Below are 15,796 nucleotides of genomic sequence, written 5' to 3' on the forward strand. Positions count from 1 at the left end.
CTATTTCATGATCCCTATCCCTTCCACATATCTCGCTTTCTCACCTGTGGTGGCAGGTCTTCTCAGAGTTTCCTTTCTCACCCACTGCTGATGGAAAGGAAGGTTCCGGGGCACTCAGGGATTTCAAAATACTGTGGAGAAAAGCTCCAGAGTGCTCCTAAATTTTAAAGCAGTGGATCAGCAGGACCCCAAAGGGTTACACTGCCCTCCTGCATGAAAGCAAGGAAACAAACTACTGGAGACTATTTACCAGAAGCGGAGACTATTTACCAGAACAGGGGAAGAGGGTTATCTGGTCACCCCCACTTGAGAATAGTACTGAATCGTGGGGGAGGAGAGCACAAAAGGCAGACAGAATCAGGACCTGTCAAGGAGGAGCAAGATATATGGGGCCAGTTGGAGCAAGGCTTGTGCTTAGCGAGAATTAAAGGTAATGCTACATTTAGGATAAGCATATGAATTTCTGGATGCTTTTCTGAAAAAGTAATGCTTATTATAGCTTATGTATATTTCTATTAATTTGTGCCATCAAAATATATGGATCATTTTCTTACATCAGCTATACCCAAGATCATGGAGTGGGATGGGACCAAACATGCAACTCTCATCTCTCTAGTACTGCATATCAATGCCACAAATTGTAAGTTTAAAAAGAAAAAAAAAGAGGGAAAAAAAGATCTCCAATTTTTTTCAAACTACAAAACATATTAAATTTAGGTTTGGTTCTGGATAAAAGTTTGGGTTAGTTCTTATTCAATATGCTTAAAAGAACCTGTAATTCTCAACTCCTCTCACTCTCCCGGTAAATACCCAGTAACCTTTTCTTTTGGTACAAATCAAATCTCTTTCCTAAAAACATAAGCTACCATCTCTTTCATTAAACTGAGTTGCTATGAAACTCTTCATTATCAAACAGAATCAAGGTCAATGCACTTACCAATCAAAACTACTGACCATATGTTTAACTTCAGGAAAGTTAAACCATCTGTGCAACTCCAGCAGTGGAACTATTTGGGTAGGAAGGGGGGCAGGGTTGTGTGTGTGTTTTTAATTGCTTATTTCTGCAGCATTTTGAGTTATGAACTTTGTTTGCTGACAAAAAAGGCTAATATGAGTCTAACCAAGAAATGATAGCAGCTTTGCATAGGCCAATCATGTTTTGTTATTTGTTCACAAAAGAAAATTCAATGCAAAAAGACCTACATACAGACTTACGGGCAGAAGATATGCGGGGTAGAGTAAAGACTAACAGTCCAGTACAACCCTATTTATCTCTCAGTCTTAGGAGACACCAGACCCTTTCAGATATATAGGGTTTTAGATGAAGGTGAGGGAATAAGAGGCAACAAATTAGTCTCTTTAAAACCAGTCTGGAAAACCATCCAACATTCTGAGCCTGGGATATAGGCTTCTCGGCCTTTGTTGGCTGCCCTTAGCTGGGATATAATATCATGATATTATATCTTACTCTAGCTTAGCTCACATAAATGGACTTCAGTTAGCTGTTAATTTTTGTTAATTGGTGTAGCATTGTGTGCCAAACTAGTAAATAAACTCTTCTCTGCTCTTCCTAGCACAAACATCCTCAAACTTTTCTGTGACAAGGACATAGAGTTTGTTTTGAAATTTTTTCATAAAAAAATTAATTGGCAAAAATACGGCTTTTCAACTAAAACAAAAGTTTTAAAACACAAAAATTTATTTTGGTCACTTTTTTTAAAAAATTTTCCACACAAAAATGGAAACCAAAAAAATGAAAATGCTCCAGTAAAAGTTTTCACTAAAAATAAAAAATGCTTTTTGGTTCAGTTTTTAGATTGCAGTTTTCAAAAACTGAAATTTTTTACCAAAAATAGAATGGTTTCAGTGTTTTATTTTAAAAAAAGATGTGGTTTTTTTCCCCAAAAAAGTAAGATTTCACATGAAAAATAACTGGCATTAAACTGGTTGGGAATTTTTTGTCAAAATGAATTTCCAATGGAAAACTGAAATTTTCCATAGGAAGGGGCAGTAGGGGCACCAGGTTTCCAAACCACTACTCCCATGAGGCAATGCTCCACAATGGGGAAAATGCAGTTTAATGATGTACTGACTAGAAATGAAGTGTTTTGACATTCCCAGATCAGAATGTTTAATTTCAATCAAAAATGTCAAAATGTTACATTTCAATATTTCCGAATAGCAATTTTTCAGAATTTCAGTTCTAAAAAAGTTTTTGAAATTTCAACTTTTCATTCCAATTTGGGATAACAACAAAATGTTGAAATGTTAGAATTTCTCACAGGAAAATTCCAAATTTTGCTCAGCTTTCATGGGTACTTTTTTCTCCTGGCTCTATTATGCAGCTATATTGCTACCAACATGGAAAGAGTTTTTGTCACTAATATATATATTTAGGTTGCAGTGACAATTTGTTTGACTTCTGTGGGGATCTTCTTCACATAGGTAAAAATAAGAGTGAATTCAACAGGTCTTACACACTTATCTCACAGAGCAGGGAACTATTCCAAAGGGCACATATCCAATGTGTGAGAAATGCACCAGGTAATGGGCGATATAGCCATGTAACCAAAAACAGCAAGACTTTGTACTTGATGTAAAGGGTTGTTATCTGAGATCTGATCTGGTGCAGCTGCTAGGCCCTGGGCCAAATTAAATTAACACAATGAGTTTTTGTGGCCCACATGGTCTAGAAAGCCTGCCTGTATATGACAGCATATCCTCAGTCCACAGCACAGGCAGACATAACCTAAAACATTTTCTTTTAAAGCTTCTCCACTTGGCATTGTCAGGCTGTCTCTACTGCTGCTTTCCCACCCTTATGTCTTCTGGGAACATAATGTTCACAGGTGGGGATCACTTAGGTGGGTAAGGGTGACTTTCCTCAGTGGTAGTTGGAGTAGGGTTGTAAAGCAGCAGCTCCAAGCTCTGCTGAAACAGAAATGAAAATGGCACCTCTCAAATTAGAATTAGGCTCAATTAGCCCAAGTGATGAAAGGGCACAGAAAACTGAATTTGGTTTCAATAGCAATCTGGCCAATCAGAAGCACTGAAACCATTGTTTTCTGTAAAGAAACTGCTCCTGCATAATTGAAAGTGTGCTGCTTTGCTCATTTTTCTCCGTGTCTGCTCTCAAGCAGTACTTTTTAGACATGTGGCTTGTCTAATCAAATTAGGAGATAAAGGTTGGGACAAGATGAAGGACTTCTTTGGCCTGAGGCAACACCTGAAATCAATCACACCTTCCAAAGCTAAAAATATAGTTGGCAGAAAAGGAACAACTACGAATTCAAATGATCTATTTCAGACCACTTCCAGTCCTCCAACGGCTTCCTGCTGGGCTGCCAGCTCCTGATAGACTGACCTGGCACTTCCAGACACTGGAGCTGTCTTCCAAAGCACTAGTTCAGTGTGCCAGCCTGATGAGAAGTGATCAGAGGATTTGCATCGACCCAGCAAGGGATCTTTTGGACTCACTGATGCTCCTTTTATCCCAGGAGAAGTTTCGGGAGGGTTTTATTTTGGGGGATAGAAAGAGGAAGAAATCAATCCTCCCATGGCTATCTAAAGCTTAGTTTAAGAGAGGCCATAAAAATGTAGTAGGCTACAATATTTTTGTCACTTTCCCCCATCAGACACACACCTGATCTCTCATGCCATAATACCGAATACAAGTGTCTCTCTGGCCTCAGCCCCCATCTTTCCATAGATAGCAACAGCAGCCAGCTTCACACACAATGCCAGATGTTCATGCGATGGATGTTACAGTTACCTAATTTCCTGGCAGCCTGCTCAGGTTTTTATCATTATAAACTGTTAAATATATAGTGAAATCCTCTCAGAGTGGAGTCCTCTTTTCCATGAAAAACTTTCACTAGATGCGGCATTAGCAGCTTTTCCTCTTGATTTGTGTCTTAGCCATGAGAAAAAACATCACAGATGCGGGCTGCATTGTACTAAGAACATATGCATGCTTTTAAATCACTTTTATCTTACTTTTTACTAATGTAACCCTGAAATGTAAAATATGTTCTTTTTGTATTCACTATTATAGGCAGAACAGATGGTGAAAGGCTTAGATTAAAGTAATACAGCATGTCCATTAAAATAACCCCCACTGCTGGTAAGTCTTCACCAGATCAGGAGTTATGTTTACTATAAAAAAGGGTTTTGCTTTGCTGTTTGGAATACATTGATAGTTGCCAAAGCTTTAGGCTACAGCAAGAAACAGTAAACAAATAAGAGGCTGTCCAGCAGGGGCCCAATCCAAATGTCCTTACATAGCCCTTTAAAACAGTGGGTGATTTGGCTGAGTGAGAATGAGTAAGGGCTGCAGAATGAATCCCGACCATTCCTTTTTAGTGGAAGTAGAGCAAAATTGGCATCAACATCAATTGCATGGCAACTTAGCAATAATTAATGTGCACTTATAGGGTAGTGTTATTGCTACAGTAAAAAAAGTATATGGTCTAATAATTACTAAAAACCCAACAGCTATTGAATATAGTCTTCGCCAAAGAGAACTAAGGAAGAGGTTTAGATGAAACAATAAAGGCTGATCAAAATCTGACCATAAAATGTTTCCATCAGAGGCTGAGAACTTTCAACTTTTCCTTTAAATGATCATTACTAATGGAAGATTAAACTCCAAAGCAATGGTTCAGACGATCACAATTAAAATGTTTTGCCAATCTTGTTGCTATTTCCTGTGTACAGAATAAATGAGGCCTAGGGCTAGCTCTTTGGGATATAGAATAAATGGAGGTCCAGAGCTAGATTTTGGGAGAACCCAAATAGATTTATAGTAATAGGGCAGAGGAGGAGGAAAGGGACATCCTTTAGCCAACTCAGTCATTCTTTTCTCTAATAACCCCATTGGTCTCTTATCCCTTCTCCTATATTGAATCAGGCTTCACAAGCAGAGTACTGATCAATGCATTCAGACAGCAGCAAACCCCACAATCATATAATGAATATTGGTCTGCCCTTCTCCCATCCTGAGGCAGGCTTTGCAGGTCCCTGTTCTGCTATAGTCAATTTGAATTAAACAAATTCTGACAAGAATTGAAATTCGACAAAGTCACTTTTAGTGAAAGAGAGTCTAGTAGAAGGATTCTGCTCTGCAAATACCCTAGTCCACTTTATTCAGCGATAACGTGAGGTTTGAGAAAAATTTTAACAGTGTGTTAAGTGAGCCGAGCTCCTCTCCTCCTGCCCAAGTAATGACCATGCAACTGAGACTTATTAAAATCTGTTTTTCTTACAGTCCCCATCTCACGTAGCTGCCCTAGTGGTACACAGCTGGCAAAGGAGTAGATTCTCAGGCATCACTCAGTAAAGCATATTTTTCCCCATTTTTCTTCTAAGAGTAAGGAAGCAAGGCAAAAAAAAGAAAAGTACACACATTTAAAAACCATCAAGAAACCCACTGACAGCTGGGTAACCCCAAGGGATCTCCATGTACAATGGCACTAATTTTAGTAAGAATCTCCCCCCCCCCCCCAAAAAAAAAAAAAACAGGCTCTGTATGTGAGCCAAAACCCTTACCGTCATTTTATAACCATGCTTTTGAGTCACTCTCCAATTCTCCACAACTGAGTGACAGATTATGTGGGCTGGAAACTGATGGGCACAGGCAATACCACCTGCTGCAAGTTCTTTACAACAGCTTTGGTTGGTCTTTCAACAGTTTATTCAGTGACTGGAAGGGATGAGGTACAGACAAGCTGCCAGCATTGCTTGTGGCGGGGTGCTATAATATACAGTATGACTGTTTTTCAATAAATTGACAACCAGCACTGTTGCCGCTTTATATATGACAAAACCTCTGGTTTTACTACCAGTTTAACTGGTGATAAGGATGTAAATTGAATTGGAGACTAGCCATTCAGGCAATAACCACTACTAAATTAAGGCCCAAATGCATGAGGGTTGCTAAAGGTGCTAGCAAACGAAAAATGTTGGTGGCAAGGAAGAGGAATCTGTATGGATACTAATCTCACGTAAGAGAGAGAGAGAGAGAGAGTTGGGGGGTAGGGGGGCGCCTTTGGATGAAACTAAGAGTAGTGAACACTATCAAGGGACAGTGCAAAACAATGGATGAGTTCAGATGTCCAAAAGATAAAACAGTTGAATATCTCATTGGGAATATTTTGTAGATACAATTTTGAGAAATTGTAAACACATTTTATTAGAACTGTTCATTGTGGAGCATTCAAGAGGAAAGGCTCTTCTGGACCAAGTCCTGAGTAACACACACAAGTGTAATGTGATCAAAATATGAAGTAACAGTAACTATAATGGCCATTTTCAAAACTGGCTTCACAAAGTTAGGAATCTGAGTTCACCCTGAGGTGCCCAAATAAGTATCCCCATTATCAAAAGTGCTTGATATCCAGCAGCTCTCACTGCAGTAAGTTAAAACTGCTGGGTCCTTTTGAACTTTTGAAAAACAGGCCACTTATTTAAGCACCACAATATGAACTCGAGATCCTCACTTTAAGAACCCAGTTTTGCAAATATTTGTCTTGCAGGGGAATCATATCAAGAGGTAACACTATGAGCCAAATATTCAACTGGATTCCTTACAGGCATCCACAGTTATCTGACTGTGCACCGCGTATTCATGCAAGTATCTCCACTTGGGGCACTTGAGTAAGGCCCACAGGACTGGGCTCAATATTTGGTAGCCACAACAGTTTGTATGCTCAACAAACCATACCTTCCTGATCAAATATGGGGTTCTGTGCAGCCAAAGAGTTGTATGAACAGATTTTTGCAAACGTGTCTTTGGAGAGCCATTGGAAAATTGACCCCACACAATAGTCAGGAGATTTTTTTTAAATGTAAGCCTGAATATGAAAAAAAGCGAATTAATGTCTATTGAAACCTAACACCATCTGCCTGTGTTTCCTTTTTCCATTCACAACTTTGTGCCTGGAGGAACCTTCTTCCTCCAGTGCACCAAGCATCATCATCCTGACCCTTCCCAGAAACTCACTTCTTTTAGCAAACATTTCACCACTAGTCTCCACTCACGTGCTTCCTACTGCCTTTCCTTCTCCTGATAATTATAGGGCTAGAAAAATAGCTTATGAAAAAATAGGATCATACCATAACTGGATCATTCAAATGGGCACAACTCAAAGTCCCCAGATACCAAACAACAAAAATGCTACACCAAGAGCTTTTTCAACTCTCCAGTTGTCACTCACCTATGAAATCCCCACCATATATTATTGATGATGATGATTTATTGATGCTGCACCATACTGTACATGGTATTTTACAGACAATTAACAACACATCCCTACCCTCAAGATCTTATAGTCTAAGGGCCCAATTCTGCCACCCTCTACTCATATTGAGGAGTACTTTCCTCAGCCCTTTCTAATTTCCTGCTTGAAAGTCAGCCAAAATCAAGTTATGCAGTAAAGAAAGCTTTGTAATATAAATATGTTGTTCAAAGACAGCTACCTGTGGATACGGTGATGTCCTTGATTTTGACTTTGTGCTTGAGAGCCGTGATTTGCTTCCCTTTCTATTGTCCGTTATGGTTGGAGTTGAATTTGAGTATGAGAATGATGGCTTGGTTGCTGTCACTTGATCCAGGGAGAGTTGTAGTCCTTTATATTCGGTATCCCTATTAAAGGCAGAAGCAGAAGACATAAACTCACTCAATATCTTAGTCAGACCCGTTTTCCTGTTTGATGGGGGATGGAAACAATTAGTATCTGGGGTGGGGACATCCAGGACAACTGTATAGCTTTAGTTTTTCTCTACAATATGTATAATTAGAAAAGCCTAAAAATGAAACTAATGTCTCATTCTATTATACAGAGAAATAGTGGACTCAGAAGTAGAGCTGGTCAGAGAAACTTTGACATAACCATATTCCATTGGAATATATGGTTCCTTTGAAATCAAAATGCTTCATAAGATTGGTTGGTTGGTCCCAGAATTTCATTTTGGAAGGAAAACAGGATAAAAGTTTTGCCAGTGACAAAACAGACTGTTATGACATTTTTGAAACAAAATATTTCAATCACCCCAAAATGAATTTTTTTTCTGGAATTTTCCTTCACAGAGCATTTCAAAAATTTCAGGTTTCACTCAGATTCAGAGCCAAAAAAATCTTCACAAAACGGAACTCCTGTCTTTCGCACAGCATTACTCAAAAGATGTGCAGACAAGTAACAAACGCTGTGCTATGCAGTTATCAGAGAATAAAAGAAAGGGCCAGATTCTCCAAAGTTGGATGATCGCACATACACACTGTCAAAGCTGTTTCTTTGCTCAAAGTGAATGTTAAAATACACTTGTTTAATGTTTCATGATAAAATCATTCAGAACACTATGTTACTGGGAGGGAGGGGAGAGGAATCCTCCACTCCAAAAAATATGCGTATTTCACGGTCTAGGTAGAAGCTGGCAGTAGCTATGGTGGCACACATTTAAAAAATGACTTTCCTATGACTATTTCATGACTCTAAAAAATGTCTACACAAAAAAAAAGTGTCCCAGTTTTTTTATTTTGAAAATATGGTTACCTTATACACTGCATTCTCCCCATCTTGGAGCTCCACTTTCTTCAGTAATACAAAGCAGTGATGATGGGGACTTTTGAAAATATCACAAGGCAGTGAGTTTGTAGCTATGCAGTTAAAGGGGTGTGGATGGTGGATTTTGGTTTTTTTTTTAAAACTGACACATATACAACTACCAGTGACAGAACAGTAAATCAAGGGATTTGTGAATATTATTTTGGCAATCTCTGAATTCAGACTGCTGTGATTTGTGAGATCATGAATATTGATGAATATTTGTGAATATGTTTGCAAATCGTGAAACTTCCACAAAATAGCCATCCAAAAATTTACTATTCATTATTCCCCCGTTTAAAGATCTTCAATAATACAATCAGGGAGAATTAAAAAAAAATACCATAAAACTTAAATGACGAATCACTGAGTAGCCAAAAATACCAGTTCACAAAGTCAGAAGGTTATTTACTCCAACTTTTTAGTGAATAGTGTATACAAATACATTCTAAGAAAATCAGCAATAGTTCATACTGAAAAAAGAAAAAGGAGTACTTGTGGCACCTTAGAGACTAACCAATTTATTTGAGCATAAGCTTTCGTGAGCTACAGCTCACTTCATCGGATTTGCTCACCAAAACGGGGATAAATTCTTAGGATAGAATTATGCCCTTGATCTGTGTGACTCTGTGAGGAGAATAGGAAGTGAGCAGCCCCCATCTTTCTGCATGATCACGTAGAACCTACTCTGATCATGTCTTGTGGAGAAGGAAGAAAGTAAGAAGCTGCATTCCTCATCCTGCCTCCCACAAACCAGCAGGGAAGTGGGAGGAGCCATGGCTCAGCCTCTCCTTTGTGCCAGTCAACAGAGCAAGAGGAGGACAGGGGAGGAATTGTGACTCACAATTCTTTTCTGGGGCAATGCAATTGCACATTGCCTCATACTCAGAACTGAATCTAAAGGTTCAGTCTAGCCCTTAATGAAAACTATTAACAACAAATCATTCAACAATCTCTACCTACCGTATCCTGAACCATAATCATACATATATTGATGTAAGCCATGCCAGTTAAAAATATACACGAACTGTGCCCCAGCCTCTGCATCTCTCTGCTTAGTACAATGAAACTCCTTCAAATAAATACCATGGCTGCAGGGACAAACCTGATAAATGACTGAAAGCTTCCATATATTCAAATGATTAAATATAATGAATCTCTGAATAGCTACACAAATAAACCTGCTGAACAGACAAATTAATTTATGGTCAATACATCTGTTTCCAGACTAAAACTTGTTTGTACCAGGTAATCAACAAACCTGTTAGTAGAACAGATTTCCTATTGAAGGCCTTGTCTCTCTGACAAGAAACATACCGTACAGTATAAATAAGCCACTGTAATTAGAGCAGTAGCTGGGTACAGTATCTCCCGTTTACAACAGACAGATGTTTCCACAGTGTATAATTAACTTTTTGTAATGCTTAGCTACTTCTTTGAGGAATTCATGTCTCCAAACTGTGCCATATTTGGATCTGTGTTTCAAATACCCCAAATATTGAGAGTGTTTGGATCCAGGATTTTGATTTGTCTTATTAGAGAAGTAAAGCCCAGAAACAAAATTTGGAGCTCTGTTTTTATCCTCATTAATTTTGGGAGTGTTTGGATTCAGGGTTGTGGTACAAGCTTATCTCTACGCACAAGGCATCTGTTTCTGCACAGTTGAGTACTACCAATTTTCTCTTCAATTGCATGAAAGGTCAAATGCAATATTAAAATGAAGGATGCTAACATTCTGTAGCTAGTCTTTACATTTAATTATTAAAACATCCCAATGTATTATCAGTGGTCTTCAAAAAATGTTCATAACTTCCAACTATGACCGAACACCTTTCCAGTGGCAACAAGACAGCAGGGAAAATTAATATTAGGACAAAACTAAGGAGACAAGATGTTCACAACTTTACTAGTAAGTACCAGGGTTGTTTTCTTAGTGTCTCTGTCTTCTGCTCCCCCAGTATCTATATGATTTAAATGGCTAATACAACTTTGTTGGCTATCCACTCCTCCTACTACAACCTAGCCCTCTTAGCTCCATGTCCACCCTGGAACAGAAGCCTTCACAGGAATGCAAAGTACCCCTTCATTATAACAAAGAAGAAGATAAAAGGAGATGGGATGAAATGGCCCCCCATCACTACTTGCATCACAATCCACTACTCCAATACCATCCTCTGACAGCTGCGCCTGTTTAAGGACCAACATTTAAATCTTCCAAGCTACAATGCAGGACAACACTGCCAGGCCCTCAGGATCTGGGGAACTGTAACACCAGCACCTTAAAATGACCTTGAATTGCAATACCCCATCCCTTCCCTAATCTCCACTATCACTGGGTTGAGAAGATGTCCCACAAGAACACCATACACTAGGATAAATCCTAAAGCTAACTGCTCAGTCAGTAACCTCAGTAAACAGAGGCGAAGAAGAAAATAAGAGCCTGAAGCTCCTGCAGCTGAATGCAAAGTCAGTGGTCACCATCTATCATCTCATTTTGGATGGAGCACATGGCCCTGCTTACATCATTAAGACATGGTTCAATGCCACCTGCAACCCTACCCCACTAATCCCCACAGGATACTCTACATCACAACTCAAGACAGATTTCAGAATGCAACAGAAAAAAGACAAGACATTGAGTAGCAGTTCTGCTCCCCTCCAATCTCAGATGCAAAAGACAGTTCATCTAAGACACAACAACATCTGATTGAATCCATATGATCTGTGAGGCAAACGATAAAAGGAACATCAGACTGATAGTAAGGTACGTAACTGCAGCTGAAAACTCTGTCATCTTCATGGACGAACATACAGAGCTGCTGCCCTCCATGGCATTGGAATCCCCCAGATGCCTTGTCTTCAATTACCTCAACCTTCAGATAGACTGTCTCAGTGATACAGTAGCACTTGATCTCATGGCCCATATGAAAACCATAGGATTCTCCCAGTCAGTCTCCAACCTACACATGCAGCCAGACATTATGTTAGATCCAGTATCCAGTGCTAGGCTGAAGATATCAACAACATACCACTGTCCCGGTCTGGTCACCATCTATCCAGGCAGAGGTCAGAGCTTTCCCTCCCTCCCACTAGGGTAGTGAGCAACCAAAGCGGATCTGCTCCTGAAAAACTCCAGAGCTTCCTCAATTTCCAACTCACCCTATTTGAACAAGCCACCCAAATACAAGGCCAATGCACCAATGAGTTAGTACAATACACAGTCACTTTTCTCCACTACTATTGATGCCTTGGCCCCAAGCTAGCCACTCACCCACAGTGATCAAGAAGATCACAGTGGTTCACAGATGAACGACAGCAGATTAAGCACACGGGCACAAAGTTAGAATGGCAGTAGTGCAAAAATACATTCTGACTCCCTCCACCTGCAGCACAAACACCCACAGGACAACTCCACTACTATAACGGAGGCACAACCAGCCTTCTACCCCTCCCCAATTAGCACTGTAGAATCATGGCCAGACAAGTTATTTTGCATAGTGAGCTGGCTAGTCAGCCCAGACTGCATAGCCCCGACACCAGACCAAGCATTGACTGTTGTGAAGAGCTGTCTCCACTGATAAGATCAACCAAACACATATTGAGCTAACTGGGGAAAAACTCCACCCCAACCAGGTTGTATTATCCATCCCATTACCCCAACTAATTTTGGTCCCATCACACATGCCAAAGCTCAGGAAGCTCTGAAAAATACCAGAGCTACAGATGAAAATGCTCCATGCTCCTGTGAAAAAGATCCATTCCCCTCCTGGCTGGTAATAGCGAGTAAGACTAGGCTGGGTTTTGACCCTGCTCCTTTTTCCCCTTCTCCCTGACCAGAGGGAGCAACTGGACTCTGAGAATGAGACAGGAAGCCTCCTTACTCCCCAGCTGAGGCTCTGAATTACTGAGCCTGTGCAAGGAAAAAGGCTGGAGCTGGGGATTACACACACCACTGGGAAGTAAGAGACCATGGCATGGTAGATAGGCAGTGTGCTGCAACCTGCAGTGACATAAGAAAAGGGAGATTCATGCAGAAAAATTATTGCCTATGAAATAAAAGAGTTCAGTGGATCCTCAAAACCCAGCCTTTTGCTGGACTCTTTCATGATTGGCCCTCCTTTTGCCTCATTTGAATGTGTTTCACCATGGTGATGAAAGCATCTCTGGGGACCATGAGTGCTCTGTCAAAAACAGAATATAGCCTAATAATTTATGCAGAAGACATATAAAAGTATTGGAACAAACTCTTGCTCACAAAAGTTAAAAAGGTTCTAACTCATCAACTCTTACCACCAGATACACATCTGTATTGATGCATCATAACTCTATACCATAGAGCATGGGAGTCTAACTTAACAGCAGTAACACCACACCGGTGATAGGAGCAAATTGTCATATCAGTACTTGCCAATCTGTGGCAGTGGCTTACCTCTCTATTGTGGTACTGTGGCTGCTGGCTCAGTTTCCTTCACTGGGTAATTTATCCATCCTGCTCAACCCATACTCCACCCATTCTGTAATACAACAGCAAGTCTTCTCACCTTTGCCACAGAGAACTGGAGGAAGAACTTTCTTCACCTTCTGCTAGAAGTTCTGGCATTGAGTCCCTGAAGGTGGTCACCAGAGTGACCAGGCCCAAATTCTATGCCCTCTACACCTCTTTACTACTTCCAGGCCCCTTACTAGAAAGGCCCAGAATTTTTCTCCTTCTACAGCCTCTTCTTGTTCTTCAGGAAAGGGAGATGTTTATATCATCTAGCACTTCCTCCCAGCACTCCTTGCTGTAACAGCTTCTAATTCCCATTAGTCCTGGGAACTACAACTCCCAGAATTTCTCTATCCTAAGACGAAGCAAGAAAAGAGCCTGTAGTTTATGTTAAAGGGCCAGTATGCCCTTTTACACAATCATATTCTAAAAGCAATGCCTTGAATTAGCGTTAATCCACTAACACACGTTGACTCAGTACAATGTGACTTTGGTATTATCTGAACATAAATGTGAGTGTAAGGGGCTATTTATACAATAGGGTTATGCATTGTAAATGTGATTATGTAATGTTACCGAAGAGACATAGCAAGCATCTGTCCCCACAGCAGAAAGCGTGTTGTAGTTTTAATTGTTCAAGCTATTGAGCTATGGGTTGGATCCACTAATTACATATAGTCATCATTCCCTGGGCGTATACACAGGTATTGTATTGTTGTTTTAAAAATAACATATTTCTGCAATTGGCATTTATGTTGGTTAGTGATAATAAAGAGCTATTTCTGCCAATCTGACAGAAAATGGAATAGAAATGGGAATGTTAAAGTGAAATAAGAAAGGAAACCCATACTGCTGGAAGTTCACTGTAATCCATACTCAGTCTGTTTCACTGAGTTCCTGCCATTTAGTTTAATTACGCCAGGATCGAGAATAAAAGTCTAACTTTTCTTTGTGTCCGAGCACAGTTCTATAATAAATCATTTTTCTACTTCTGAAAAAATGCCCACTTGTATCATTGCTGCTTTCTACCCCCCTCTCAGTGTTGACAAAGCCTCATTCAGCTGATGAATAAAAGAAAACCAGATTCTTGCTCTTTGTTGTCTCCATTACTTTCTGAAGCAGCAGGTGTCACAACAGACTGGACAATTTTCTCATCTGTTACGCCTGGTACAGAGCATATCGGCAGTATATGTGCTGAAAAAAGCCACAGTCTGCTTAGGAGATATGTCAGGAGGGGGATTCATGTTACCTTCCTTAATGCTGTTAGTAGTGATTGGTGAACCACTGGAGATAAAATAAACACTTTTCCACTCTCTACTCCCTTCATTTGAAATGTAAAGCAAACTCTTTTTGAAATTCAAAAACATTTTGTGATGTTTCCTATCCACCTTCCCTTTAGTTTTCAGTTTAATACACCTCTGAACTTCCAAGTTCAAGCCAGGACCAGAAGCAGAAGTGCCAATATACAATGAGAAAGGCTGCTCTCTGGCATTTCTCACCTAACCAGAAGCAGGAAGTATCAACCATCTTGCAAGAGCTCAGCTCTTGTCAGATTTCCAAGCTAAGGGCCCAGTCCTGAACCCATTTATGCCAATGGCAAAAATCAGTGAGATCAAGAGCAGACTTTCGTTTTGGATACTCAAGGAGTTTGTTTAATTTGAATAAGTATCCAAACTTTACAGTGCTTACCTGAACTGAAAAGAACCTCTGAACCTTTTGCAGTTCCCTCATCACCTGTTACCAGACTTCATTGGTGTTCTGTTGACCTTGGGCTAATCACCTCACCTCTCTGTGCCTCAGTTTCCTCATCTGTAAATTGGGATAATGATACTCACCCTCCTTTTTAAAACATTTTTGGATGAAAAGCACCACACAGGCCTGATCCAAAGTCCATTGAAGTCAATGAAAAGGCTCCCGCTGACTCAGTGGGCTTTGGATCATTAGGCCCTTCAAGAGATTACTTACTATTATTGTTAATAATAAGACTAGTTTGGGCAGCTATAGTTCTGAGTTCGAGGCATTTCTTTCTTCACAAGTGGCATTCAAACATTTGCATTGGTAGCATACAGCTTGTGGAGTCACAGACATATCTTCTCCCATCATAAGAGTCCCACACTGCAAATCACATCAAACCTTCAAACACTGAACAATCTGCAAACTAAGGGCTTATCTACACGGTGTGGTAGTGTGCATTAGAAGAGTGTGAATTCTAGTGCACACCAATGTATCATACACTAGCTGGCCCATGAGGACCCTGCTTTGCACACTAAAAACTCTTTACTGTGCGTTGATGTAGTGCTGTTTGAAACAGGTCAGCAGGGTCTACCTGGGCCAGTTACTGTGCAACACATTGGTGTGCATTAGAATTCCTCCACACACAGAGATGCATACTACCACACCCCGTTAACAAGCCCAAAGGGGCTGTATCAAATAAATGGTATTTTCAGGAAAACTCAGGCATGATGTTTCATATAAAGAAACATTTAGATGCCTGCAGATGTTTTCAAAAAGCTACTGCTGGGCAAGTTTTGTATTTTTCCTGCGTGGTGTCTTCTCCCAGATTGTTAGTCACTCCTGCTGTCAGATTGGTCTGACAGTTAAATAAAAGAGAATTCTGGCCTCTAGATCATCATAGTACAGCTGCATTTCCAACAATTAGGAGATGCAGCTTGTCATTCCCAGCTACATGTATACACAGAAGTAGTATGAT

General features: G+C 40.1%; 1 protein-coding gene across 4 annotated transcripts in view; it reads right to left on the bottom strand.

The window, feature by feature from the left end:
- The window catches only part of SIM1 (SIM bHLH transcription factor 1), a 64,984-nt gene that overhangs the window by 14,637 nt on the left and 34,551 nt on the right, over window positions 1-15,796 (bottom strand). For all 4 annotated transcript variants that reach the window (XM_084623643.1, XM_084623644.1, XM_084623645.1 and 1 more), the window contains one exon: window positions 7,477-7,642. In XM_084623643.1, the coding sequence (XP_084479769.1) occupies window positions 7,477-7,642 (166 nt within the window). The remainder of the gene's footprint in view (window positions 1-7,476; window positions 7,643-15,796) is intronic.

Source organism: Lepidochelys olivacea (assembly GCF_965140295.1).
Source record: "Lepidochelys olivacea isolate rLepOli2 genome assembly, chromosome: 3".
NCBI lineage: Eukaryota > Metazoa > Chordata > Testudines > Cheloniidae > Lepidochelys > Lepidochelys olivacea.